Source organism: Perca fluviatilis, chromosome 15 (assembly GCF_010015445.1).
Source record: "Perca fluviatilis chromosome 15, GENO_Pfluv_1.0, whole genome shotgun sequence".
Classification (NCBI taxonomy): Eukaryota; Metazoa; Chordata; class Actinopteri; order Perciformes; family Percidae; genus Perca; species Perca fluviatilis.
This window is the reverse complement of record NC_053126.1, coordinates 12,049,305-12,076,028: the sequence shown is the minus strand read 5'-3', so window position 1 is coordinate 12,076,028 and position 26,724 is coordinate 12,049,305. Positions and strand designations below refer to the sequence as shown.

The following is a 26,724-nucleotide window of genomic DNA, read 5'->3' as shown; positions in this document are numbered from 1 at the left end:
CTATAGGAGTAAAAATTATTGAATTAGAAGAAATTCTGGGGAAGTATCATAGCTGCACATATGCAGGTCTCTGAATCCCTAATAATCAATTGCAAGAATTCTGTCTTTTAAATAAGAGGGTTTTTTTTCAGGTCGCACAATTACATAAGTCTGCGTCCAGGACTGCGGTGTCAGAGAGGGGTGAGTCGAGCTCAGTCTGTGTTTTGACGCTGAGCGCAGCAGCAGAGAGGAGGAGTCACTCCGTCAACTGTCGGCCTCCCGAGTCTAATCTGGATTAGAGTTCCGTCCGGTCTACGCTCCCAGTAATCCCATCCCATATTATTCTGTATTGGGTTGACGCCTCCTGAAGCAAGCGGGACGAAGAAGCGACGTCGAACGGTGGCGACGCGTTTTGTTTATCTTAAAGCTGAACTGTTTATTCGGATGCAATCTTTTTGAGGGAGTTTGGGCGATTTTGCAACGAAGAGTGGCTACAATCGGAGCGAAGTTGAGCGAATATTTGTTGCCTGCGGTCGGTGGATGGTGCGCATCTGTGGATGCAGCACACCGCGCTCTGCAGCATCCACGCTGATCACTGATCACTGCAGCCTGCACTTGAACCACATTTCGACATGCCAGATTCAGGTAAGTGCTCTGGTTTTACTGATAACAGCAGACGCCTGTTATTTTGTAAAGTGCCCCAATCAGTGCAGCAGAATAGCTGCCTTTTTTAAATATAACACTTGAGAAATTTTCTACAGGTGAGGACAGAAAGGGAACAGATTTATGTAGTGAGGCTCTCTTGAAATTGCACAAAGTTAAAGGGGCTAAGGGGACTCATTTGAATGCCTGATCGATGGTTTGGCTCACATTGTCCAGCTAGCGTCTTTTAGCTCTGGAGATATTGTCTTAATGATTTGCACTAATGAGATGAAGTGCAGCTTTACTAACACTGACCATGTGATACCCAGACAAACACAGAGTCCTGTACCTTATATGTGTCAGTCACCAGGGTCAAATGGTAGTTTAAGGACAGGATTAAGCCTTTGAAATAAACCTCCTGCCTCTCTGTGTGCACAAAGTGGGACGCATAGACAGTCACATTTACTCATACAGCACTCCAACTGGGGTTTTTATTAAGTTTCTCTTTGAGAGATAACACATTCTGTGTCCTTTTGTATCCTGTTGTCCTAGTTTAACCAGGATTAAAAAGGCAAAAAAGAAGAGTGTGGGAAAGACGTGATAGTTTTTTTTGGGGGGGGGGCAGGATTCAATCCCATGCCAACGTAAGGGTACAATGGGATTTTCTGATGGTAACGTCATTTCTTCCTCTCCCTTTTAATCCATTTTAAGGGATCCACTACTGTCTACTCATTGATAGACTCTTTAATATACCTGTCTCATCATTCTCAGCAAATACACAGGGTTTGATATCATTTTGCCATGTGCCATTTTGATCACCAACTAAAAACAAAGTAGTTTGCACACTAGAGGACAGATAGACAGCGGCTTTGTCATGAGGCTTACTAACTTTTCATTAGGCCTTCAATACCTCCAGTTATTAAAAATGTCTGTTAGTCAGCAATACCTTGTCCACGCTTGCTCTCAAAAATTTCAGACTCACTTTTTCCTCCACACTGAATGGCCTGGTATCACTTGGGGCTTCTCTGCTGTAACATTAAGTCCATTAATTGGTGTGTTGATTGGCAGAAAATTATTCTGCAACTATTTTTTTAAAAGCCATTAATCGTTTCAGTTTTTAAGCAAAAATACCAAATATTCTTTGACTTCTGCTTTTCAAATGTCAGAATTTGCTAAACAAGATATTTAAAGAAATTGCTCTTGGCCCAGAGAAATATTGACGGGCATTATATTATCTCACAATGTTTTGACATTTCATTGACGATTAATCAATTGATAAATATCAGCAAGCTGAGAAGTAATGAAAATAATCATTCGTTGCAGCTCTAATGTGACCTTTCTTGTGGAAAATGACATTAAGTACATTGCAATTGGACCAAATTTCTCGGTTTTCTCTTCCCCACTTCAATTAGGAGCATCAAAGAGGTTGTACATGCCTTTCGGTCATTGACATTTAACTACATTTAAGAAAATGTCCTTTACTAATTATAAAACAGCAAAATCTGCTCCATTTTTGACTCTCAGGGGACAAACCAAAAACTGGGGTTCCAGGCTTCAGTCCACTGACGGTTTTCCTTCCTTACTGCAGAAGTTCATCCACAATCCTGACCGGATAGCTGCCAAATCCCTGCTGACTCTGTATTCCACAGAGCAGCAAAGGTTTTCCTCCTCCTGTCAGCACGAAGTGATCCAAATTGACTCCAAAGTAGAAATTGATTTTGGTAATGCAGGGCTGTCAGGAGCTGCTTAAGCACTGGTGGAGCAGCACTTCTGGTTAATTAGATTTGACAAACAAAGTGCAGCAGGTTGATGCTAAAAGTTACAATCTTTACTTATAAACAGTGTGCAGAGAAGTGTAGAAATAACGGGGGAGCCAATGAGAAAGTTAAATTAGGCGAGCAACGTGGTAACAAACTATCTGTAGCCTTTCATCAGGTCCACTACTGTTACATTTTCTCTTGCTGCTTTTCTGTAAAAATGTGGCCTCTGAATATTACTTTGTGATCATACTATCATCTTTTGTTGTGTGAGGAATCTGGCTGCAGCCTTTACACGAACAAGAAGATTTAAATAAACAAACATGACCTGACTAAAACAAAGACACAAAAGTAGAATGACAAAATTATCTTACGGCTCCCCTTACTAGCATCTTTGGGGCTGATAAGCGCCTGCATTTACTTTCACATTCAACAAAAGTAGAATTAGTATTTTCGGGTTGATTATGTCTAATAAGCTTGGCTTTTACTGATATTTGTCAATTTTCTTATCCTGCACTTCTCTGTAAGTACAGACACTTTGTATTGATCAGAAAGCCAGTTTGTGACTACTGTCTGTGTGACACCACATCATGCATGCATGTGGCTGACAGCTTGCACAAGTAAATGGCAATGTATCTGCAAATGTATCTGAAATTAAAAGACACTGACGTGGTTGATGGTGTGCCCAACGTAGCAAGGCTCAGTCCTTACAGCAGGGCCGGGGGTTCGACTCCAACCCGCGGCCCTTTGCTGCATGTCCCTCCCCTCTCTCCCCCCTTTCCTGTCTACAGCTGTCCAAAAAAAGACTGCCCATTCATCAGAGTGAATTCATGTCCTAAGTGTCTTAATTTCCTGTCGTGAAATCCTCTTTAATATGTAGTATTAGAGTTAATCTGCTGTGAAGGGCTTGTTATACATCCATGAGCACTGATTTCCTGAGTGAGTGTCTGATTGTTGTGCTTTTGAAGGCACGATGAACAGCAGTTAGGGTGTGGTTGGAAAAAAGGAGCTTGTTTTCCCAGTTAAGCTCATGGTATGGAGAAGCGTAAGCCTTACTAATAGCTGTAACTGAGCTCTTACTCTGAGTCGTAAACTGATCATTTGTTATCTAAGCAGAGATGGGAGTAAGTCACACATGGGCAAGTCACAAGCAAGTCTCAAGTCTTAACCTTCAAGTCTCAAGCAAGTCCAAGTCATTTTTGACTTTTTTCAAGTCATTTGACTCAAGTCTAAGTCAAGTCTCAAGTCATGAATATCAAGTCAAAGTCAAGTCGAGTCTTTTATGAATGTTTATCAAGCAAGTCTCAAGTCCTAAAATTTGCAACTCGAGTCTAACTCGAGTCCCCAAGCCTGTATCTGAGTGACGACAACTGGATTGTGTGATGGTCCAGGTTGTAAATCTCAGTTACAAAAACAATTGCATTCTCATGAACGGTTCCGTATGATATCGTAGGAAGTTATGCACAATAGATGGAATAATGAAGGGAGCGTGCATGCATATTTATCTCTGCATCAAATGTGTTGGCTTTCATCATCAACACAAGCACATGCTGTCACAGATGAAGATGTTTTCTCTCTGTGTTTTACTTCAATCAGACCTCAGGTAGCCATGAGTTCAGAGAAGTGATTGTGTGATTGAAGAGCTGCTGCTTTGAATTCCTGAGCCATCTAGGAGAATCTAGTCAGAGGATGTAATGAGTGACAGTCTTCAACGTCTGCAGGCAAGGTAACACGGGAGAAGAAGTCCAGTATTGTACTGAGTATCTTTCAGTACTCCTTGGATAAGACAAATGTGTTGATTAGGCACAAACATGCTCTGACTGTTACATTAAAATCTCTGTGCTTATGGTTTTTTATGGATGATTCCAATAACAAAGCACTCATCCACCCGTAAATTGTGAATTGACAGCACACACACAGCCAAACACACAAAGTTCCCTGCGTCCCTGCAGAGGAGGAGTAAAAAGGACAAAGGAGAAAGTACAGAGGAGATTAGAGTGAAAGGCTGAGAGGTGAAAGGGGAGAGAAAATTAGAAAAGCAATAGAGAGGACAGGAATAGGAAGAAGGTTAGAGCAGCAGATGAACAAGTAGCAGAGAGGCTTAATTTTAAATGTTATACTGTCATTAAAGGTAATAATGTTGCTATGAGTTTGTTAAAGCTGTTTATATAACCATGTTTAATATATTTTTTCTTGTTTCTCACCATATTTCCAGCATCCAAAATGATGGACAATAAGATACCCGGGGAGGTCGTTACAAGTCTACATGCAGTCAAAGACTCCCAGTGCTAGCGCCATGCTCCATGTCTTCAGGGACACCGTTTGGTCCACCACATTTTCACAGTAGCTCCTGGTTGACTGCCAGCATGGAAGACAGCAAGCTCATCTTCAGCCTGGACGGCCACAATGACGGTCCCATCGTGGCCTTTTCCAAAGACAAACCGCAGGACCGGGCGAGCCAGCCTAACATCAGCCTGGGGATGGATCTGGACCTGAGCCTAGGTCACCACTCCCAGTCCCCCTTCCTGTCTCACTCCCCCTCATCCCCGGGCTCTTTAGCTGATCTGTCAGCATCATCAGCAGATCTGCTTGTCACCACCAACCTGGTCAAATCCTCCTCCACAGACCTGAAGCCGAGGGAGAGCAGCTCCCTGCGAGGCAAACCTCTGCTCAGCTTGGTCAAGTCCCTGAGCACCGAGATTTCTCGCCGGGTCGAGCCAGAGGTCAACCTCTCCAAGTCAGACTCCAAGTTGCATTTGCATCCCTGGAAGCAGCTTCCCTGTCCGAAAATCAGGTCTGAAGCAGGAGAGCTGAATGAGAATGATGACTGGGTATCACCTCCTTCCACAGGCGGCATACCCCCCCCTGAACCTCGGGGAAGCTCTCTGATTGCTGAGCTGGAGGACACACGGAGGAAGTTCTCCGAGGCCATGCAGGATCCGCTGAGCATGCTGAGTAAGATTATGGGGGACGAAAGCCCCGGCAGCCCCAAGCAGGGGAGGGCTTCTTGTGCCGGAGACTCCCCGTCCTCCCAAGGCAGCTGTGGAAGAGACGGGGGTAGTGAAGATGCAGACCTTAAGTGCCGGAGGAGAGCTGAAGGGGAGCACAGAGGTGTGTGTGACACGCCTCTGAGACGACTGCAAAAGGGCTCCTTAACGAAATCCTGTGTCTCCCTAGAACGCCACAGAAGTGACAGCCATTTAGAAATGCGTACTTATGGAGATAAGATTCAGGCGTTGGAGCTCCAGAATGGGTCCAGAGGGAAACATCATAGAATTTACACCCAGTCTCGAATCACAGTGCCAGGCTCATCGCTGCCTCTTCACTGGCTCTTTCCTGTGGGTCTTCTTGCTTACGGTTTCTTTGTGTTGCCCCTGCCCTCCTATGTGACTGGTCTGTCCGTGGGGGTTGCTTGCGGCTTTATGTTGGGTCTGGTGGTAGTGTTCATGTTTGCCCCGCAACGCTCATCTGCCAGAAACAACAGGGGCTCTCGTTTCAGTAAATCCAGACCCCTGATCATGGATCCAATGGATGGAGAGCTCACAGATCCAGAAATCCTAGAGGTAATAGATGAGTAAAATACAACAAAGAGAGGCGAACATTAATGGGACATTTCATCTACATTTTGTCTCTTTCTACTTTTAACCAGACTTTACTTCTTTGTTTCTTTCGAGTGTAATACACATGTGAGTGCAGCAGAGAGCAAGAAGCCACTTTCTGTTTTCCTGTTACAGATTTGGCTACATGGAAATGAGGTTCACGCTCTAATGTTTGAGAGATCAAAACAACAAACAACAGCAGCCATGTGAGGCAATGGATACCTCTAATGATAAGTGTTGTCAGTGGTACCTAATGGATTAGTTTTGAGGTCATTACTGCACAAAAAACTGCCTTGAGGCCCAGCAGGTTCAGCATCTAAAGACCATTTTGATAATAGCTTTCTCAAAGCACTTCTTGACAGCTCTGCTGAGAGACTGGCTGCCTCAATAAATGCAGAGTAAGCATTAGAATTTTTATGAGGATAGAGGAGTTACTAACAGAAGGCTGTGGGCTGTTTCAAAGACTAGTCCGCAGTGTTAAATGAGACGTATTCTACCATGTCTCATGTTTCCTCTCCTGCTGAGCTGTATTGTCACAGTTTGCACCACCCACTGCGAATTTAATTTGCCTGAGTAGATTTTTACCAAGTTTACATATTTTTGTTGATATAAGCTCTGTCAAATGCACCTAAATATAGCCTCAACACAGTGTTAAAGGAATACGCCACCGTTTGTTGAAATAGGGCTTTTCACGGTCTACCCTGGCTGTAGATAGGTGGGCCAGCGCATTTTTTGTCTCAGTGCAAGTAATTAGGTTGTTTTTTTGTCTTTTGTTGGCTCACTTTTACTCACAACATGCTAACCGGCAACATAGGATTCCATTCACTACGCTAAGCTAACTAGCGGCGGCACTGCCGGTGTTGCACCGGACTAAAACGATGCATGCACAAAAAATGTGTTGGCCCACCTATCTACAGCTAGGGGAGACCGTGATAAGCCCTATTTCAACAAACGGTGGCGTATCCCTTTAAATATCAATTCTGAAAGGGAAATGTGAGGTGATGTGTGACTGATTGAGACCCTCATCATTTTCTGCCAGGGCTGGATGAATGAGACACTCAGCTACGACCCTGAGACCGTCCACCCCTCCATCACACACTCTGTCTATGTTACCCTTGAGGACAGCCAGCTGCGTCTGGCGTACCCACGTGCTAACATCCCCCGGTGGGCAGCGTTTGATGAGACGTCCCATGAAGCTGTGTTTTTGCGTTTCCGCACTTTCAAGCTGGCTAACTGTAAGGTCAGTGTATTTTATATATATATATATATATATATATATATATATATAATTTCTAGGTCCCAGGGGAGCAGGCATGTCCCTCCTCAGAGGGGAGTGAAAGAGAAGATGACCTCTCGCCTGAACTCTTATCTCTCTGCACCCACATTGTCATCTAACACGGAGGTGAAAGACCGAAGGATTACGACTAAAGTGATGATGCTCTGAATAAACTTGACCCGGCTACTGTCCCAGTAGCATATTGAGGCAGCTGCTGCACTAGCTTCCAATAGGGTGATAGAATAAAGCACAACACACAATCTAATCAATGTGCCAAGCACTTTGGCAATGGCGACCTATCAACCAAATGTCTGCCTGCCAGCATCTCTTGTAGAAAAAAATATAGATTTAAAAAAAAGGACACTTTTCCTTTATCATTCCTTTCCGTTACTTTTAATCTCAGGTGTCTCTGTTGCCACCTGGTTTGGCCCGCAAGAGGATCTGGAACAGGAAGTACCCCATTTGCATCACTTTGGCTGAAGGAGAGGTAGGGGAGGAGAGTATGGTTGAAGGGCAGGAGGAGGAAGAAAGGGCAGAGAGACACGTCATTCAGGACCCCCATTTTCCTGTCACCCTGTACCTGTTTGGCCGCACAGGAAGAGAAAAGGAGGAGTGGTTCCAGCACTTCCTGTCTGCAGCCAAGAGCAGTGTAAGCAGGGAGGAGAATGCAGGTAAGACAGTGTTTGGAGTTATGGTGGTTGGGAGCAATTTAGTTTGTTTTAAACATGCATACAGTCGTCGAGTTGAATTGAGTGCAGGAAAGATTGATGCTCAGAATTGTACTGTTTCTGTGAGTCTTTGAGTTATGTTTACCAGCTCCTTCGGCCCACTTACTTCATGTCTGTCTTTTCTCTTTGTCACTCAGAAACACCATGTGGTGGAGACGGTGCTAAAGAAAGCACAGAAGAGCTGCACGACTTTCTGGGAGCTATAAAAACAAGAACACTATTGGAGTACAGCACCTACATGACTCAGCTGATTGGCTCGCAGAGCTGCAATCCCACCCTCAGCCCCTGCAATAGTGAAAAAGGAAGCCCCACAACCCACAAGAAGGTCAATGAGCAACACTTTTATTTAGCTTTTAGATGTAGAATCGGGTCGAATATCACAGCACGGGAGGTTGTAGAGGGATGTACTCTCCACAGGTTTAATTTACAGCATGAGCAGATATATGGACTTGGTCTCTGCTCTACTTACCCTCTGCATGTCATGGTAATACTCTACATAACCCACAGTGATCAGAGCTACAATGTCAGCTACTGTTCTGCTCAGACCAACCTTGTTCTAGGATGCTGGCTCAGCCAAAAACATTCCTGCTGACTAGACCAAATGTCAATGTGCAGAAATATCAGGTATCACCTGGCTGGAAGGATATTATGAGGAACTGACTGCAGCATACCTGACTGAGCTGCTTATCCTGGTTTTGTGTGGTTGGGGATTGGCATCCCACATAGAGACAGTCTGTCCAGGTGTTTAGAGGATATAAATGGAGCTTGAGGATAGATAAGCATAGGAATGGCAAACATTTTTATCTTGCGTCTAGCATCTAACCTCTGAAAAATGTTTCTGCAAACATATATGCCTTTCATGGTTTCATTTCTGTGTTATTCCCTGCAGATTAACAATGAAGAGCACGGATCTGGAGGTCAACCTGGAGCTGAGCCCAGTGCAGGTTCATTGGCAGATGGATGCTCTGCAGAAGGCCAACCCACCTGGGTGAACTCCCTGGTAGGACGAATCTTCTGGGACTTTCTGCAGGAGAAGTACTGGACCGATCAGGTGGCGCACAAGATCCAGAAGAAACTCAGCAAGATCAAGGTGAGGGTGGACGAGAAATGTGATTTATTTTTTAAAGTTTAGTCGGAAACCGTAGTCCTTGGTTGACAAAATGACAAACTGATGCTCTTGGTTTTTATATTCACGTTTATCGTCGTATTCACACCACCATCAGCAGCAGCATTATCATTAGTGTCATAGTGACTAATGACATGGCTAGGCAGCATTGAGTATTCTCACTATACACTGTGTCACTCGATAATATGACGTGAACATCAAGGCTGGTTTGTGCATAAGGTCAAAGGATGTGACATTAGGCACATCAATGCTCTCTTTCCTGTGTGTGTGTGTGTGTGTGTGTGTGTGTGTGTGTGTGTGTGTGTGTGTGTGTGTGTGTGTGTGTGTGTGTGTGTGTGTGTGTGTGTGTGTGTGTGTGTGCTGATAATGCACTCCCTCTGGTGCATTTGACTCCCTCTGGTACCAAAGGCAGGAGGTGGGAGTGAATAGTGGAGCACTGCTGATGGCACTGCACCATCTCATTACTCATTTCCTGCTCTCCACTTTGACACAGACCATCCTTTTTTTACTATCTTGCTCCTCTGTCCTTCACACACACATACACACTGCAGGTTTACCCTGCTTGCTCATCTGTTTGAAGTAATTAGCTTCCTCTGTGGAGCCTCTTTCTATTTGTTTTGCACAGATTCCATGTGGAACTGTTTCTCTCTGACATGAACGCATCATTTCTACTAATTAAAAGGCGTTGTTTGTCTTATTATAGTTGCCATACTTTATGAATGAGCTGACTCTGGCTGATCTAGATATGGGCACTTGTCTACCTCAAGTCCTCAGCACCTCCACACCTACACTGGATCGCAGAGGTACAGTTGTGTTTTCACACTCGTACATGTTGCATTGGATAAATACTCATCTATACACGCTCTTGCTTATACAACTATTGGACAGATTGCTATGAAATTTAGTACAGATATTCATTGTGCAGATAATCTTAATGACTTTGGTGATCCCCTGACTTTTCCTCATGAGGTTGACAGCTGTGGTTTTGAGTGAAATGTCTAACAACTATTGGATGGATTGCCCTGAAATTTGGTACAGGATTAATTGAATAACTTTTCATATAGCGCCTAAAGTTGCATGCTGGTGACATTTCACTCTAAACATTGCTATGCCTAATTAAAGGCCCACAGAGCCACTAGCTTGGCTGCAAACTCTTAGCCATGTTTTTTTCTTTTCTATACCACTCTGTATGTGAAAGAGTCACCAAATAAGGTTTACCCAACTATCTTCTCTCAGACACAAACTTGCAATCAGCTTAGGCCATGATCTCATTTGTTGCATTACAAAGTTTGTCGCACCCGCCCCAAATGCTTTTTGTTGTCTCATGCCTAAGAGATTAGCTCCTCTTGGCCTTGACTAATCTTAATTTACAATAACATGCCCAAGCTATCCTCTATTGATCTAATGTCCCTTCTGCAACAACACTGTGCCAGGCTAGATCAAGAAGAGCTGTTGGCTTGATAACAAGTCTGATCTGATCTGATCTTACATGCTACCTGTTTTTTTCTCTCTCTTTATCCCTAAGGCCTATGGCTGGAGCTGGAGGTGGTGTACACAGGCTGCCTTCAGATGACTCTGGAGACTAAGATGAACCTGTGTAAACTGGGTAAAGATGGAGAGGACGAGGCTCACAGCGTTCTAGAGACACAGCAACTGGGGTGAGGCATTTCCCTGTTTCATATCCCTCAACAGATAAAGAGAGAGTGTGGAGGTGGATGTGAGCACACTTGAGGAGGAATGAATGAGTCTTCAAAGATCAGTAGTTGGCATTAAGATGTACCACTGGCGTGTGTTTCAGCTCTAAGCCCAGGCTATGTATACTGGCTGATAGTGATGAAGAGTCATCCAGCGCAGGCTCGTCTGATGAAGAGGAAGTCCCCTCTTCTGAGCCACAGGGGTCTCTGGGAGATAAGAACACAGTGTTAGAGGCTGAAGGGTAAATTAACAACTTTATAACACAGATCAAATATATCATGCATTATAGGTCACAAAACTGCACTGCATTGTAAGCATGTCACACTTGTGTTTGCACCCTAGGCCAATTTTGCTCAGCAGATAGTCTGACTTGTCAAACACAGGTGTAACTAATATTGTTGCTAATTGCAGACATTATGGACTTAATGACCTTAATGATGCTGTACTCCAGTTATAGCAATGCAGTGCAGCATCGTTATGGCCATTAAGTCCACCTGCTTTGACAACTTACTGTCAGAGCACCTTAGCGTCTTTTGTGCTCTGTTAGCTTGGGCCAAATTGAACTGCCATTTTTCATCTACACAACAGGAAGTACTGAGAAATATGTTAAAAGTAACATGCAGTTAATGTTCTTGATGTTATTTCAAATCCGACACGCCTCCTTTAAGTTACTCCAGTATTGTTACCGGTGAGGAAAAGTGCAGGAGCATTTTTCAGGCCTTCAAAGACAGGAATGACAGAAAAAGTTTTGAAACCACTGACTTACATACTGCAATGTATATTCTGATATATTGTAGATTTCAGCCGTAATTACAACTTAAGTGTTGAAATGAATAGTTATTTACAAGCCAAGATTTTTGTGTAAATAAGGTAATTTCCACGTGCTGTGAATTTTTTTTAACAGATAACAGAAAACACCTGATGTGGCACCACTAATTTGGTTGTGTCCAGAAGGGGAAAATGCTAAAAGTTTGAATGTCCCAATCCCGGTCATATTCAGATTCACAGTCCTACTCTGCATCTGTGATCATGTCCTAATCCTTCCCCCAGGCACACTGGTGGCAGCACAAGTAGGAAGATTTTGAGATTTGTGGACAAGATAGCGAAGTCCAAGTACTTCCAGAAAGCCACCGAGAACGAGTACATCAGGAAGAAGATTGCTGAGGTTTCCAACATGCCTCTGATGCTCAGCGTCGAGGTCCTAGAGCTCTCTGGTACTCTGGCCATAAACATCCCACCTCCACCTACTGACAGGATATGGTACTGACTTTACTTGTTCGCTGTCATTTCATATTAAAAAAATTCTACCTGAACTGGGTGGGTTTGCAGGTGGGGTAGGGGAATTGAGGAGAATTGACATACTGTTTTGACAATGTTTCGTTCGCCATGGCCTCTGTTGTATGTCATTTGGTGTGAAAATTTAAAATAAATAGTGTTGGAAAAACTGTCCTCCCAGGTACAGTTTCCGGGTGCCTCCCAGGTTAGACCTGCATGTGCGACCCACGCTCGGGGAGAGGGAGGTCACCTTCACTCATGTCACTGAGTGGATCGAGAAAAAACTCCAGTGTGAGTTCCAGGTCAGTCAATCAGGGAATCTGTCCATATTGCGGAAAAAGATCAAATGAATGATTCAAACATAATTTACTTACTTACTTTGTATAAGAGGAGTATGAGAAGTAGCATTTCCCATATCATTAAAAACAGTGAGATCATTGCTCTAATTGTTAATCATGGTTTTGTTGTCCTTTTCCCCTCAACAGAAAGTGCTTGTGATGCCCAATATGGACGATCTATATCTGCCCCTGATGACATCTGGCCTGGACAACCCACCTGCATCCCACCAATCCTCAATCCATTCCTCATCCCACCAATCCTCCATGGAGGAGTACCTGTCAGAGTAGTGCCCCTTTGAGGCCACAGATAGGATTATGTCAATGCAAAATAGCCATTGCGTGCAGCGATTGCCATGAATGTCTAATGGATTCGGAGGCTGCTGCAGCTGGGTACCGGCTTCATCCTGAGTGTGTTGGTTGTAACCAGTGCAGGATAGACGACTACCTGAAGGCACGCTGACCACGGCATCGACCTTGCAACTGTGAAAATGGTGTTAAAGTGCCCCCTACTGTGAAGATGATTGAACTGTACACCAGTGACGGCACATTATACACCAAAAGGGAACTTTTTTATTTGATGCCAACACTGATAAAAGATGCAAAAACTGGATGTCTTTACTGCACATAAAACAAGGTTGTCAATGAATTATTATGCTGATTGAACAAACTATGCTAACATCCATTTTCTAATCCACTGATACTGTTACGGGTTGTGAACATGAGATGATAATGGTAATCCTGATGTTGAATCAAGCTACCATGGTGCATGTTATTTCTGAACAGTGTTGATATGCTCATGGATTAATCAGTGAATAAAAACAGAATTTATGTTAACTGTGGAATTAAACTGCATTTATGTATCACCAGTGTCAATTTACACATGGCACAAAGTACAGTGTATTTGAAACCCATTGTATGGGAATTGAGATATGAGAATTTTTTTTCAGGCCTCCTCGGTCAGAGGCTCCGGCAGTGTTTTCAGGGCATCTTTCTTCATAGGCCCCTGCAAGTACACCAAAGGTCGTTGTTAAAATAGCACAGAAGGATTCAACAGTGATTATGTTAACACTGGAGAATTTCCTGGTAATCGGATTTGTGTGTGCATCAAACGGTTTTCCTGCTCACCATAAATGCCCTCTTCTCCTGGGCAGTTTGGAAGCGGCCATGACCAAATTTGGAAGTGGTGTCAATGAACTTGAGCTCGATGGTCTCCTTGGACTTGCGAGATGTGTGCACGAGCAAAGACTAGGGGGGTGGGGGAAGGAAAGACACAAAGATGTACACTTACTGTACATGTCCCGCAATGATTTACTAGGAGCCGTACATTTTTACTTTGACAGTAAATTAGATACAACTGTGTACAAATACTGCAAGCTGCCTGTAAGATCTAAAATTAGCCTTTCAAAAACACATACCTTTCTGAGGGTGAGGACACGTTTCTTTGGCCCGACCACGCATCCCTTCACCATGACAAAGTCATTATTCACGTCACCATAGTGGGGGAAGCTTCCCTATAGGGTGGACAATAGGGAAGTAGGGATAAATTAGGGAATGAAGGGTAAATGAGATATAGAAATATGCTATCACTTCTATAAATCTCTTATATATAGTGCATAATAAGATATGCCCTATAAGTGAACACCATCACCACCACCTTATAACCTGTCATACAAAAGTGGTATAACTTATAAAATAGTACTATACTCATAATACCAGCAGACAAACATGGTGCATCATGATGCATTATAATGCCCTGTGCAGTGTTGCAGTATTACATTATAGATATGGGTTTCTTAGAAAGCCTTTCTTTAGTGCATATTATAATCTTTAAAAATGAGAGTACCATGGGCGTGATGGACTTCTGGCTGGTGTCGTAGCTAGTGGAGGCATTGTTGCGGATCACCTTTCCATCCTGGACGTGCACAGCCCTACCAATACGGTAGATCTGGGGACACAAGGAACTCAAGCATGGACACACAGCATTATATCAAACCTACCTATGTATACTTATAATGATATTTCCTATAACAAAAGCTTTTTCCCTAAGAACTGATGAAGATTAAGTCTTGAGGGGGTGAAATTGGACCCCTAACTCCCAGCTAACCTTCTTGTTGAGCTCAGTGCGGTGATGATAGCCCTTTTGACCAGCACGTGCTTCAGTGTACGCCACACGGGCCGGATGCCAGGCTCCAATACAGGCCACCTTCCTCAGACCCTTGTGAGTCTTCCTGGGAAGCTTCTTTGTGTGCCAACGGCTTGTCACACCTATCATCACAAAGAGACAGAAATAAGTATATATACGAGTACATTTTACAAGTCCTTGGACCTGCACAAATAGTCATAGCACGCTTCTAACCTTTGAAGCCACGACCCCTGGTGACTCCAATGATGTCAATCATCTCATCCTGGTAGAAGACGGCAGAGACAGGCACAGCTTGCTCCAGGCGCTCCTTAGCCCAGTCCACCTTGTCAGAGATACTTCCCCCGTTTAGCTGCACCTCTGCGATGTGGGCCTTTTTCTGCGATATGGGCAGCAATCGCATCTGGAAATGGAGAAGCCTGTAAACTGCAACTGAAAGGAAAAATCTAGAAAAATGTTTCTAATGATATCTTGCTATACTTCGATTTATTATTTAGCACAGGATCATGTTTGAAATCTTTTGAAGTTCAATTACCACAGCCCTGATATTTAAGAGCACATTTTGATCCTATTCCCACTTCTGAAGCTGAAACCTGCACAGAAAAAGATCCCAGCAAAACTGGTAAGAGTTGAGATCTTGGCAATCTTCATTTTGTTTGCTGCCAACATAAAGGTTTTCCCTTGGCAAAGCCTGGGTGAGCAGCCAGCCCTGAGAATTATTTTTAAACTGCTATTTGAAACGGCACCCTCCTCCAGTGCTCCCCCTAGGACAGAGTGTAATAGTCAGAGTTGTTTGTCTCTTGGCAGCAAAGGGATTTGAGATGTGGCAGCTTTTCTGTCCATTGCATGTGGTCAGCTGGATAACTCTGACACCTCTTCCCTTTTACAGGGGTGCATTCAGTTGCTGCCAATATGTGAATAGTTGCAAATCATTAGAACAGGGGATTCTGACTGACGTGGGATGAGACAGCAATTGGATTGTGCTTTGAATTTACTTGTTAACTGGCTGGCATACCTGAGTGTGAACAATAACCCTGATTACTGAACAGTATTTCTTCATCTGAGTGAAATCCTTGTCCAGCTGTTTCTTTCCTGTCTCATCCTGCCACTTCTTACTGTACTTTGTGAAGGCCTTCTTCTTGCTCTTGTACCTGAAACACAGAAATACCCAGTAAGGCAACAACTATGTTGTCAATTTGCTGCACATACAAGGGAACAAAATGTACACACCAGTTTTTATAAAATCTGCGCTTGCAATCATCACTGAGATGCTCAGCAAAGATGGTTTTGAAGGAACGCAAGCCACGGACAGTCTCAATGTATCCCACTACCCCCACCACAATGACTGGAGGAGTGTCAATGATGGTAACCGCCTCTACTTCCTCTCGCTTTGCTTGCTCTGTGGAAGAAACATTGAAAAAAATGGTCTGCTGAGATATTTTAACTGTCAGTATTCAGAAAAAGTCAATCAAGCATATCATTTTAACAATGGATATGTGTGGTATTTCATGATTATTGAACAATATACAGCAAAAATATGCAATATAAAAGAGATAGCCATTGAAGCATATATCATATATTTTAGGCTGTTTGACCCCACCACATAGCAAAAATTACAGAACAGTATATAAGCCATTAACATCCTGTAACAATGTAATAATATGATAATGTTTCATGCTGGTGCTTCCAGAAGCTAAACTGCTGTAGGCTCTGGATAGAACACAGTAAGCTACATAACACAGTAGCTTACTGTACCATGTAACTTAAGGGCCCATTATCCTCTCAAACAAACAGCGAACATCACTCATCACTTTGCTCACTCCTCCCATGCATCCATGTTACAGTTAGTCCAGTCGTACATACTGAGGCCAGTGCGGTGCATTTCCCTCAGTGTGTGGGTCATGCCAGCCTTGTATCCCAGGAAGGCAGTGAGGTGGACAGGATGGCTGGGGTCATCTTTAGGCCATGTGCGCACCTTGCCCCTATGCTTCTTGCAACGCTTGTGGGGCAGGAACCCCATGTGTCCATGGCGGGGTGCGTGGAATTTACGATGAGACTGGAAAGGCATAAACCACACAGTCACAGTCACTTTTTATTAACATGAAACCCAGATAATCCCATGGAAGTGTATCCAAGATGTATTACAATTATTTGTACAATAATACCACAAGAACTACAGTAGTATATTAAGAAGAGACACAATAATCCATGCCTGTACTTAGCGTAGCAAATTTCATCCTCTGTCCTGTTTTTGAACAACTGATTTTGGCCTAATTTCCAAAGATTCTTTAAAGTTGTAATAAAATGAAATGCGACATCATACGAACATACTGTAATAGAATCAAGTCCCCTAATTTTCAGGTGTGTTGCCTTTCTGTTCAGGCCATGTGTTTACTTTCTGCATTGGTTTATTTGTCCCATTCAATATGATTCAGAAATTCAGCACCGGACGAAAAATAAACAAAACTCAGACGATGGGATGTTACATAAAAAGAAGTCACCATTTCAGTATTCCACATGGTCTCCTCAAAGGTAGCCATTACAAGATAAGTTTTCAATTTGCTTCAACTTCCTTTATAAACGCAGGCCAACCAAAGTTAACCATACAAACATGCATGTAGAAGACAATACTGCAAATCAATGTTTCCTTTATAGTAGAAAAGAACCAAAAAATAAGAGAAGCACTGACCATGTCTGCTCACCGTCCAGTGGATAGAAAGAAAGAGGGACCAGTGCTCATGTAAGGGTCATATAAGATGATACAGAGTGTAAGGGCTCTAATTTGGTGTTTGGCCCAGTTGAGGAGACGTATTGGCTTTCAAACAAGGCAATCTATGCCAAGTTCTGACGTGAGAAGGGAAGAGGGTAAACTCAGAGGTCTGAAGTGGTGGGGAGGGGAGGCTCAGCGAACAGGAACCACATGGCCAAGAAAGGAGAGAGAAAGGACGAAGAAAGTTTTCATTCATTGTAAAGGTGGTCACGACACAAGGCCAACATTTACCTGCTTTTGGACAGATACAGTCTTTTCTCTTTCTTTAAAGAGCAGCATTCAGCAACATGTGAAAGTTGCTGAATCATGATCTCTCTTCCCTCTCTCTCTCTGTGTGTGTGTGTGTGTGTGTGTGTGTGTGTGTGTGTGTGTGTGTGTGTGTGTGTGTGTGTGTGTGTGTGTGTGTGTGTGTGTGTGTGTGTGTGTGTGTGTGTGTGTGTGTTGCTTGTTGAGGCTGTATGTGTCTGTCTCTCTTCTCTCACACTGGTTTTATTAGCCATGTTTTGTAATTAATTGTTTTGTCCAAAGTGACATACAAAAAATAGGCCTAATAGTAATAAGAGCTAGATATCATCCATTATTATATTAAATATCATATATCATAATATTTTAAGTGCCAGAAATTCTCACTGGCACACTGTGCACTAGTGATTGAAGGTTGTCAGCCCTGCACCACCACCACCTGCTGCATTTCCATGGTACAACAGCTCCACCTGTGACCTTTACCCTTCGACCTCCATGTTTTAAAACATTGGGCTATAGTTATTGGGCTTGTGCTAAATTCCTCGTTTGGGATTATATGTGTAACGAGTAATACTTTTTTTTATTATAATCAGAATTAAACGTATTCAAGATATTATTACTTTTGTTGACCTCTATTTCGCCATTATGTATGTCGTCTGCGCATGCGCCACCTGGAAAGGAGAGCTGCCGAGGTCGAATTGTAGGATTTCTTTAGTCCTGGTCAAAATAAGGCAAAAATGCCTACAGACTTTGATAAAGGAGCATATCCGGAGCCTCCCCGGCAGACTCCGGCTGTGGACAAACAGACAGCTCTGCCAAACCCAGCCCTGATTCTGTCTAAACTCTTCTATTACTCCGTGGACCTGCCTGTCACCACATTTAGAGGTAACGAAAGCTAACTGTGCTAACAGGATAACGTTAGCACAACAACACAGCTATCAGGAGACATATTGTTAGTAGTATAACGTTACATATCGTAAGTATTTTTTTAACTTTATAACGTTGCTATCACTGTTGCCGTCTTGCAACATATTACACAAAATAAGTTATACGGCTCTGGTTTGTGGCAATAACGGACAGTTAGTTAGCAATTCACTAGCTAGGTGTTATGCTAGCTAGCGTCATATAGCTAGACATATCAAATCGTAGCTAGTACAACCCACATGGCCTTGGCTAGGTTTATCTAACAATGCTCTTTCCCTTTACTGTTTTTCCTTCTCATCTAGATGCTGTTGATAGCATCCGGGCTAAAAACAAGTCCGTATACTACCACCAGAAGTTCCGTCGTGTTCCTGACCTGACGGAGTGCCAGCAGGGAGATTACCTCTGCTACTATGAGGCTGAGATGCAGTGGAGGAGAGACTAGTGAGTAACACGCAGAGATGCTGTTAAACGTGTAAAACATTTAGTGATATACTGTATTCTGCGCCAGTAAGGTTTTGGGTATAATCATTAATGACATCAATTAAAATTTTTTTGTCTTGAGTAATGCATGAAATGCGTGTTATCAATCCTGTTAAGTACAGTAATTGTTTCATATTAATGGCAGGATGGGCAATATTAGTGTTCTAAAACTGGAAAGTGGCAGTGGTTTAACGGGACAGAAGGCAGTGAATTTGCTTGTGTAACTAGGAAAATGATGTAGAGGGGCCTTTTTTAATAGTAAGACTTTCGATATAAAACAAAAGTGTGAGTAAGAATGTATGCTTATTATAAGGACTCAATAGTGAATTAATACACCTGTAAGGTTGCTGTAGTGGTCAGGGTGCCACTATCATCACTGGAGATACTGTTGAACAGTGTTACCCTGTGTTTTTGTCTTCCTTCCTCAGCAAAGTGGACCAGGAGATTGTGAAAGTTGTCCAGGAGCGTATGAGGGCCTGCCATCAGAGAGAAGGAGCCAGCTACCAGCAGAACTGTGCCAAGGAAATTGAGCAGTTCAACGAGGCAACCAAAAACTTTCAGTCACGCTGTAAGTAATGTGCTGTTTGGAGCTTGGACATATGTGGTGAAATAGAAAGAAAATGTTGAAGCATTCATGAATCCTACAGCGTGCTGTCCCACTGCTGACTAAATACAACAGTGTAGCAAATGCTTAAAATAGGCTAAGGGAGGATTTACTCTACAGTGTGTCACTAAATGTTCATTATTGTACAAAAGCAGTAGAACACAAGTTTGTTGTAGAGCTGAAACAATTGACAGAAATTTATTTGGCAACTGTTTTGATGATCAATTAAAAAAAAAACATTGGTTCCAGCTTCTGAAATGTGAGAAGTTGAAGCTTTTTCTCAGTTTTTATATAAATTGAATAGAAGGAATTTGAAGACATCACCTTTTGGTTTTGGAATATCATGGATATTTTATAGACTTGGTAATCAAAATGATATCTTGTCATGTGAACATTGGCCTGTCTTATCACTTTTAACTTTTGCTTGGCTTCACTACGTGTTAAATTCATGACCTGCCTCTTTCCAGATGGAGACCTGGGAGCGTACGGCAGTGGCAGGAAATGTCTAATGAAGCAGAAAGAACGGATGATGGCTGCTCAGGCCTCAAGTGCTTAAGTTACCTACTATCTGTCCTATGTAATAATTGTAAAATAAAATGTATGTGATAAATCATGTCTGTTAGTTTGTCCACTCTGTCCTCAAAGTGACTTAACACCCAGCCCTCTGTGACGGTGCATGCATGGATCTCCCAGTGCTATAAAAAGTGTCCAAGTTACATATAACTCTTGAAGTTGGTGCAACTTTATATTTTCAAGTGACCTTCCTGCACAATGAGCTTTAATTGGGTCTTCTAAACAACCATATAGTAGGAAAGATTAATTTTTCCAACACATCACATTAATCAACACGCCCTCAGCAATAGATAATGTGAGAGGATAGATTTGTCTCAGATTGTTGCCAAGGATATAGATCTCGCCCTAAAGTAGTGATTTTTATATACATGTGTTGTGACTTGTTAGGAATTTAATTTGCTGGATTAGCCAAAAGCATTTATTTCACAATTTCAATTGTATTTTTCCCTCAAAATAGTGACTAATATTTACCTAGAGCAATGACACTTACACACACATCACCCACCCCTGAGTGGTAGTGCTCATGGTAAACTCTTAATGCAAAACTGTAAACCCAATTTGTTAAATTGTCACTAGTTGACGTTTTACTGCATTCATATCCCTAGTGATTAGTTACTGGGCCTCGGGAGGAGTTTATGCAAATCCAAACCATTGTTCTGCCATGAGTTCAGCACAAGTAACAAAAATACACATTACATGTCGTTTCAGAATGTTTATTCAACAATTCTCTGTACAAAAAGTTTAGGAGGGAGGGGCCTGGACAGGCTGTCCTCTCTGCACAGACACCCTGGAGTGAGTCTTGGCCAGATGGTCAGTGAACTCCTGGTAGGGAGACTTTGTGAAGACCGTCTCCTTCCACAGATCAGGGGTCAGGTAGCTGTAGGTCTTGGAGATGGCATCAAAGGTGGCCTTGGCTGATGAGGAAATTAAAAAGAAATAATGAGTAGATGCTTAAGACGGAGCTCCAAAACACAGAGCTGCAGTCTTTTCTTTTTTAAAACTGTAGAGCACTGAAAAGGGGAACAGAGGAGACCATTAGACGGTCTCTCTGCCGTGCATTACAATACTCGTTTCTTTCTCTCCTGATAACGACAACTACACCACTGCAGAGGTGAAGCTGAGCAGAGCAAGGAGAAAACCAGACAGACAGACACGCAACCATCAGAAGAATCTTACCGAAGTTGCCAAGGGTGGCGGTGCAGCCCCTTGCAGAGGTGTAGCAGTCATCGATACCAGCCATCATGAGCAGCTTCTTGGGCACAGGGGCGGACACAATGCCAGTACCACGGGGGGCAGGGATGAGACGCACCAGGACAGAGCCACAGCGGCCAGTCACCTTGCAGGGCACGGTGTGGGGCTTGCCGATCTTGTTACCCCAATAACCTCTCCTGACGGGGACAATAGACAGCTTGGCCAGGATGATGGCACCACGGATGGCTGTGGCCACCTCTTTGGAGCATTTCACCCCCAGACCCACATGGCCATTGTAGTCGCCAATGGCAACAAAGGCCTGTAAACAAAAGCCAACAATGTCACATCTGAACCAACAACATGGGATGTTAACGCTGATTGTTTATTACAGAGTTGAGTTAATAACTCACCTTGAACCTGGTGCGCTGACCAGCCCTAGTCTGCTTCTGGACAGGCATGATCTTGAGCACCTCATCCTTCAGACCAGAACCCAGGAAGAAGTCGATGATCTCAGACTCCTGCAGGGAAAATAAAACAAATAGATTTGCTATAGTAACAAACCCAAATCCAACATAAGGTGTTGCATGCATATCCATGCAGTTCTTAATATACTTGCAAGTATTAAGATAACCTCCAAATCAGAGCAAAGCATCTTCTTATATAAAATCTATGATCTTTGAAAAACCAAAGTAATTTTGTTCCATTTGTCCACTCCCATGTTTCAAGTATGTTCACACACAAGTTATTCTTTTGCGTTTTATAAAATGAGAAAAGACCAGACATCTAATTTTGGGCTGCACAATTAATCGCAACTTTATCAAAATATGGACTAGTGCAATATTCAAATCGCAGGGGGGGGTACAGATCTTCGCAAAAATCACAATCATTTCAATGAGAAGAACTATACAAAAATGATCATTCCCTCAGTATAGTGAATCCTATTGCAACTACATATTTTCCTCATATCGTGCAGCCCTCTCTAATTTTCAGCTATTTGCTATAGGAAGGATTCAAAAGTTGTCAGGATGTATTTTTCAGAGAAAACTGTTTAGCTCTATGACTTTGAATAGGATGACGTACAAGTTGGGGCCAACAAGAAACAGTGTTATTAGGCTTTACATTAACAGGGCCATCCTGGGGTCCCCTGTTCGTATCAGAACGTCTTTATTTAACGTTAATAGTTGGAAGTCTGTCACTGTGGTCACCCTTACACACTGCTTACCTTGATGGGCAGAGAGTACAGGTAGATCTCCTCCAGGGACTTGATCTTCATGTCCTTAACCAAGCGGCCCAGCTTGGTGACTGGCACCCACTTAACAAAAGACAGAACATCTCAATGTAAAATTGTAGTTTTAAGAATTATTAGTGGTTATTATTTTACCAAATGTTAATTTAAAATACTAGTGAGTCTTAAACTTACTTCCTTGTCCTCGGCCTTGCCGCCCCGTGCACCGCGGCCCCGGCCACGGCCTCTGCCGCGTCCACGGCCCCTGCCGCGGCCACCTGCCCCAAAACCTCCGCGAAAACCTCCTCTACCACCGGCGTCGTCCGCCATTTGCTGCAGAACAAAGTACAGATCAAAATTAATATTTGCTAAAGCAACGGAGCGTATAAGTTAGCAGGCATCGGTCTAGCCACTTCATTTATTTCACGTAAAACGAGCATCGCCGCCATAGTCAACGTTTAAAAACTTCACTTCAATATTTACAAATATCTCAAATTCTGCCTAATTGTCCTCATAAATACAAACAGGGTTTTGAAATAACATAGTCTTGTATGACTTGCAGGTATAATAAAGGCGTTTGGGAGAAGGATGTGCGAGATAAAGCAAGATTTTGATCGGAGAGAATTATTTCACATTCAACTTACGTGATCGTAATAACAGGAAGAAGACCGAAGAGAAGTCCCGCCGGGTTTTATGTAGAAGTCTTTATCGCGATATTTCCTTTAAAAGAAAACTGAATGTGCTGAATATTGCCCCTAGCGGCGGCTTTTTCAGAACATAGACTGTATAAAATAGGACCTGAATCTTTTGTTATTTTATCATACAGTACATCCATGGACTCTTGTCTGTCCTATGCTTTGATTTGATTTGATGAAGAACTTTATGAATCCCTTATTGGGGAATTTTAAGAGGTTGATATTGATTTGATTTTATATCTTCTCAATGAAAATAGTAATATTTTAACATTTTAAAAAGCAAACAAAACTAGTCATGAACATCAACATAAGCTCCCTTACAGTGAAAAAACACAGAAAAACTGCCTGCCTGTCGGAGGACATCATTTTATTTTACTAAATTTTATAATTATTTAGATTGTATGTATTTATTCAGTGTGCACACTTATAGTTCCCTGTTATGCATTGATTTTATCTGACATAACCTTCTTTTGTTGGACATATTCATCACTCACACACACAACATAGGCTCGCTCTTCTCTTGAATGAAGTTTAGGATGACAGTTTAATGATTTATTTTAAAAATAGATGAAACAACAGCACAAAATTGTTACAAATTCACTCTTTTTAATCATATACCTACCTACATATTCTAAAAGCACACACCTTTGAAGAAATGAACACATGCAGAAATGATACACAGCAGCAGCCAACCAGCAGCAGTAACTAACTCGTCCCTCAGCAGTTGCTGTTGTTGGTACTCGGAGTCCCACTAGAGCTGCCACTGCTCTCTCCAAGGTCCTCCTCCTCTACCTCGTGCAGATCGTCCATTACCTCCAGGCTCTCACATATCAGCCCTATTTGCCTCTTCATGTGGGCCATGGTGCTCTGCATTCTCCTCATCTTCCTCTGCAGGGCGGTGGCGATGGCCCTGTGGTTCCTCTGTCTGACTTCATACTCCTGCCTTAGTTGCTTGTAGCAGTTGTGCTGAGCCTGGGTGCGGTGGGAGAGAACTGTCCCGCAGCCCATGTGGCAGGGCTGACGCCAGTGTTCGCAGTGACGTGCGTGGGTGTCCAGGTCCCGGCGGAGGAGCTGCGCCCGGCAGCCCTGGTACGGACAGGGGATGAGCTCGTACAGACAGCTCATGCTGTGGCAGTACTGCTCCGAAAGGGAGAAGGTCTCTGCACAACCACGGATCTCATTCTTACACTGTAAGAGGCCAGACAGCGAAATACAAAGAAATCAATAGCTATAGAAGATATTGTTCACATACAGTATGCCTGCAGCATGAAGTATTTCTCAACTGCACTGTTAGTTGACTTTATTATTCAAGCAGACGTGAGATTACACGTGGTGAAGGAAGTATTCAGATACATTACTGAAGTAAAAGCAGCAATACTGCAGTAAAAAAATAATCCATTACAAGTACAAGTCCTACATTAAAAATATCACTTATTATAAGTATTATTAGCAAAATTTACTTGAAGTCAAATCAAAAGTAAAATTACTCATAATCTACTTTAAAAATGCTCCCAGTGATTTATATATATTATATAGGCCTTAAGCTCATCATTTATTTTGTATCTAAAATATGACTCTGTAAAGTAATAAAGCTGTCAAATAAATGTAGTCAAGTAAAAGTACACTATTTCCCTCTGTACTGTAGTGGAGTGAGTTTTCTGACATTTTATAGACTTGTTAATGAATTAATTAATTGAAAAAAAAATGTTTAAATTAATTGATCATGAAAATAATGTATGGGGCACGCTTTTAGTTATAAGTATTGTTCATGAAAAGGACCATAGTCTCATCCTTACTGTAACCAATACTACATGAATACGCCCTGTAAACCAATTCACAAGGCCAGATAAACACCCAGAGCAAAAATCTACAGGGGACCCCTTTACCAACCCCCCCCCTCCCCAGAGCTTCAAGATTAGAGGGTCCCTTTTTAGGTCATGTTATCAGTTATTTAGATGTGTTCCTTATTTCAATTACTAAAATGAGAGTTGTCATAATTACAGTACATATACCTTTGACTCTTATGTACAAATGTCCGACATATTTTCCATTTCCTACCTTGATCTTCATGCGTCCAATAGATTTGCTCAGCTTGAACATGACAAAGATCAAGCTCGGGTTAACAGGCTTCCTGCAGCAGGGGCAGGTTTCCTGCCTGTAAAGGATAAACATCAGTTAGTCCTGTTCTTCTGTGTGGAACAGACATTAATAACAATCCAATACAGTACAACTTTACACTGTTTTTCCCCCAGTGGTATTGATCCATGTTCACTACCTCTTCAGCCACTGTAAGATGCATTTCTTGCAGAAGATGTGGTGGCATGCAGCTCTTACTGGACACCTGAGGACCCCCTGGCATATGGTGCAGACAAGATCATAGTCTGGAGTTTCCACAAACAGCTCCACATCATAGCCCCCACTCTGTGTTGACACCTCTGGGTCCGCCTGGATGTGGCCAAAATAAATAATACTTTATTCTGGGTTATCATAGTGTATTATTATTATCATACATTTCAAGGAGACAGGGTAGAGTTGTGGCAGCTGAGGAGATGGACAAACTGAGACCCCTTGTGTACCCAGGTCAGTTCTTTCTCTACAGCTGTAAAACATGGCTCCATAGCTGCTTACAACCCATCCACAGTGTTTTCAACATAAAGGCAAGAGATGACAAAACATAATTGTTCTGGAAAGTCGATTACATAATAACAAAAAGCAAGTAATTCCTCAAAACTGTTTTTAAACAGATCGTTACTAAATGCTTATATACACGTTTAAGTTTATTTGTAATATCTAATAAAACAAATACCATGACAATATGCATTTTTAAGGAAAAGAACATTTCAGAGTTAACCAAAATATTAGAAAAAATAGCTGTTCTCATAAGGATAGGCCCTACATGTGTAATAGTTAAAAAATTGACCACAAGCATCCGTAATAAAATGGATAGATAGATACATAAATACATAAACATAAGCTGTTGTGTACTCACCATGACAATCTTCTTTCCTCACCGTGTTTCCATTCCCGGGGCGATGTTTTACTCCATATCGGTCCACTCACATGTCACACGCGAAACACACCCGCGTTATCAATACAACACACACATGAACATTCCTGACAAAACATGAAGAAGGGACCGTGTGTGTGCGCGCGCGGACAAATGAAAACAAATTATGGAAACGAACGGAGATAATGGCGCTCATTATGGAGCGCGTCCTTTCCCTTCTGTTCTAGCATCAAAGCTCAGCCTCCACGAGTCCAACAGGAACTTTTGAACATGAATAGCTCCAGCTGAGTCTATTGTTGTGAGCCTCAGGGACCAAATTTAAAAGTCAAAGTTAATTTAGAGACTCTAATGATCACATAACATCCACATATGTTACTTCTAAACTTCAATTTTCCAGAAACCACTACTTTGGATGCTTTTTTAAAATAGGATTTCTGTCTGTTTACATGTTGTAAAC

At 42.5% G+C, this 26,724-nt stretch overlaps 5 protein-coding genes across 5 annotated transcripts; 2 read left to right on the top strand and 3 right to left on the bottom strand.

Annotated features, from left to right (window-relative positions):
• The first annotated feature begins 211 nt into the window (after positions 1 to 211).
• On the top strand, positions 212 to 13,249 carry LOC120573975 (testis-expressed protein 2-like). Its single transcript, XM_039823903.1, has 12 exons — positions 212 to 624; positions 4,594 to 5,941; positions 7,017 to 7,217; positions 7,657 to 7,924; positions 8,119 to 8,306; positions 8,871 to 9,071; positions 9,811 to 9,910; positions 10,633 to 10,765; positions 10,906 to 11,043; positions 11,853 to 12,062; positions 12,259 to 12,379; positions 12,563 to 13,249. The coding sequence occupies exons 2-12, from the start codon at positions 4,682 to 4,684 to the stop codon at positions 12,701 to 12,703; spliced, it is 2,961 nt and encodes a 986-aa protein (XP_039679837.1). The 5' UTR covers positions 212 to 624; positions 4,594 to 4,681; the 3' UTR covers positions 12,704 to 13,249.
• Positions 12,968 to 17,382, bottom strand: LOC120573979 (60S ribosomal protein L3-like). Its single transcript, XM_039823906.1, has 10 exons — positions 17,245 to 17,382; positions 16,419 to 16,611; positions 15,786 to 15,954; positions 15,571 to 15,706; positions 14,772 to 14,958; positions 14,520 to 14,680; positions 14,259 to 14,360; positions 13,831 to 13,926; positions 13,541 to 13,660; positions 12,968 to 13,418 (listed from the first exon to the last, which is right to left on the bottom strand). The coding sequence occupies exons 1-10, from the start codon at positions 17,245 to 17,247 to the stop codon at positions 13,359 to 13,361; spliced, it is 1,227 nt and encodes a 408-aa protein (XP_039679840.1). The 5' UTR covers positions 17,248 to 17,382; the 3' UTR covers positions 12,968 to 13,358.
• Positions 17,383 to 18,227: 845 nt separating this feature from the next.
• Positions 18,228 to 20,191, top strand: ndufb10 (NADH:ubiquinone oxidoreductase subunit B10). Its single transcript, XM_039823910.1, has 4 exons — positions 18,228 to 18,453; positions 18,795 to 18,933; positions 19,401 to 19,540; positions 20,044 to 20,191. Exons 1-4 carry the CDS (start codon positions 18,306 to 18,308, stop codon positions 20,130 to 20,132), a joined length of 516 nt encoding a protein of 171 aa, XP_039679844.1. The 5' UTR covers positions 18,228 to 18,305; the 3' UTR covers positions 20,133 to 20,191.
• A 655-nt stretch (positions 20,192 to 20,846) lies between these two features.
• On the bottom strand, positions 20,847 to 23,302 carry rps2 (ribosomal protein S2). Its single transcript, XM_039823907.1, has 6 exons — positions 23,210 to 23,302; positions 22,761 to 22,898; positions 22,563 to 22,652; positions 21,751 to 21,858; positions 21,326 to 21,659; positions 20,847 to 21,063 (listed from the first exon to the last, which is right to left on the bottom strand). The coding sequence occupies exons 2-6, from the start codon at positions 22,893 to 22,895 to the stop codon at positions 20,891 to 20,893; spliced, it is 840 nt and encodes a 279-aa protein (XP_039679841.1). The 5' UTR covers positions 22,896 to 22,898; positions 23,210 to 23,302; the 3' UTR covers positions 20,847 to 20,890.
• Positions 23,303 to 23,796: 494 nt separating this feature from the next.
• On the bottom strand, positions 23,797 to 26,704 carry rnf151 (ring finger protein 151). Its single transcript, XM_039823908.1, has 4 exons — positions 26,250 to 26,704; positions 25,536 to 25,705; positions 25,319 to 25,415; positions 23,797 to 24,448 (listed from the first exon to the last, which is right to left on the bottom strand). The coding sequence occupies exons 1-4, from the start codon at positions 26,250 to 26,252 to the stop codon at positions 23,978 to 23,980; spliced, it is 741 nt and encodes a 246-aa protein (XP_039679842.1). The 5' UTR covers positions 26,253 to 26,704; the 3' UTR covers positions 23,797 to 23,977.
• Between the last annotated feature and the right edge of the window lie 20 nt (positions 26,705 to 26,724).

What these genes read in the sequence shown, in the direction of transcription:
- LOC120573975 (XM_039823903.1), top strand. Translation starts at nt 4,682, where the DNA reads ATGTCTTCAGGGACACCGTTTGGTCCACCACATTTTCACAGTAGCTCC. An exon ending in AAGCAGGGAGGAGAATGCAG is followed by an intron (nt 7,925 to 8,118) that starts GTAAGACAGTGT and finishes TTTGTCACTCAG; the next exon opens with AAACACCATGTGGTGGAGAC. An exon ending in AGAAACTCAGCAAGATCAAG is followed by an intron (nt 9,072 to 9,810) that starts GTGAGGGTGGAC and finishes GTCTTATTATAG; the next exon opens with TTGCCATACTTTATGAATGA.
- ndufb10 (XM_039823910.1), top strand. Translation starts at nt 18,306, where the DNA reads ATGCCTACAGACTTTGATAAAGGAGCATATCCGGAGCCTCCCCGGCAG. An exon ending in GCCTGTCACCACATTTAGAG is followed by an intron (nt 18,454 to 18,794) that starts GTAACGAAAGCT and finishes CTTCTCATCTAG; the next exon opens with ATGCTGTTGATAGCATCCGG. An exon ending in CAAAAACTTTCAGTCACGCT is followed by an intron (nt 19,541 to 20,043) that starts GTAAGTAATGTG and finishes GCCTCTTTCCAG; the next exon opens with ATGGAGACCTGGGAGCGTAC.
- rnf151 (XM_039823908.1), bottom strand. An exon ending in ATCTTACAGTGGCTGAAGAG is followed by an intron (nt 25,416 to 25,535) that starts GTAGTGAACATG and finishes TATCCTTTACAG; the next exon opens with GCAGGAAACCTGCCCCTGCT. An exon ending in TTGGACGCATGAAGATCAAG is followed by an intron (nt 24,449 to 25,318) that starts GTAGGAAATGGA and finishes GGCCTCTTACAG; the next exon opens with TGTAAGAATGAGATCCGTGG.
- rps2 (XM_039823907.1), bottom strand. Translation starts at nt 22,895, where the DNA reads ATGGCGGACGACGCCGGTGGTAGAGGAGGTTTTCGCGGAGGTTTTGGG. An exon ending in GCAAGGCCGAGGACAAGGAA is followed by an intron (nt 22,653 to 22,760) that starts GTAAGTTTAAGA and finishes TCTTTTGTTAAG; the next exon opens with TGGGTGCCAGTCACCAAGCT. An exon ending in CGCCACCCTTGGCAACTTCG is followed by an intron (nt 21,064 to 21,325) that starts GTAAGATTCTTC and finishes TTTCCTCATCAG; the next exon opens with CCAAGGCCACCTTTGATGCC.
- LOC120573979 (XM_039823906.1), bottom strand. An exon ending in CGCAGATTTTATAAAAACTG is followed by an intron (nt 15,707 to 15,785) that starts GTGTGTACATTT and finishes TCTGTGTTTCAG; the next exon opens with GTACAAGAGCAAGAAGAAGG. An exon ending in AGGAGAAGAGGGCATTTATG is followed by an intron (nt 13,419 to 13,540) that starts GTGAGCAGGAAA and finishes GTGTACTTGCAG; the next exon opens with GGGCCTATGAAGAAAGATGC.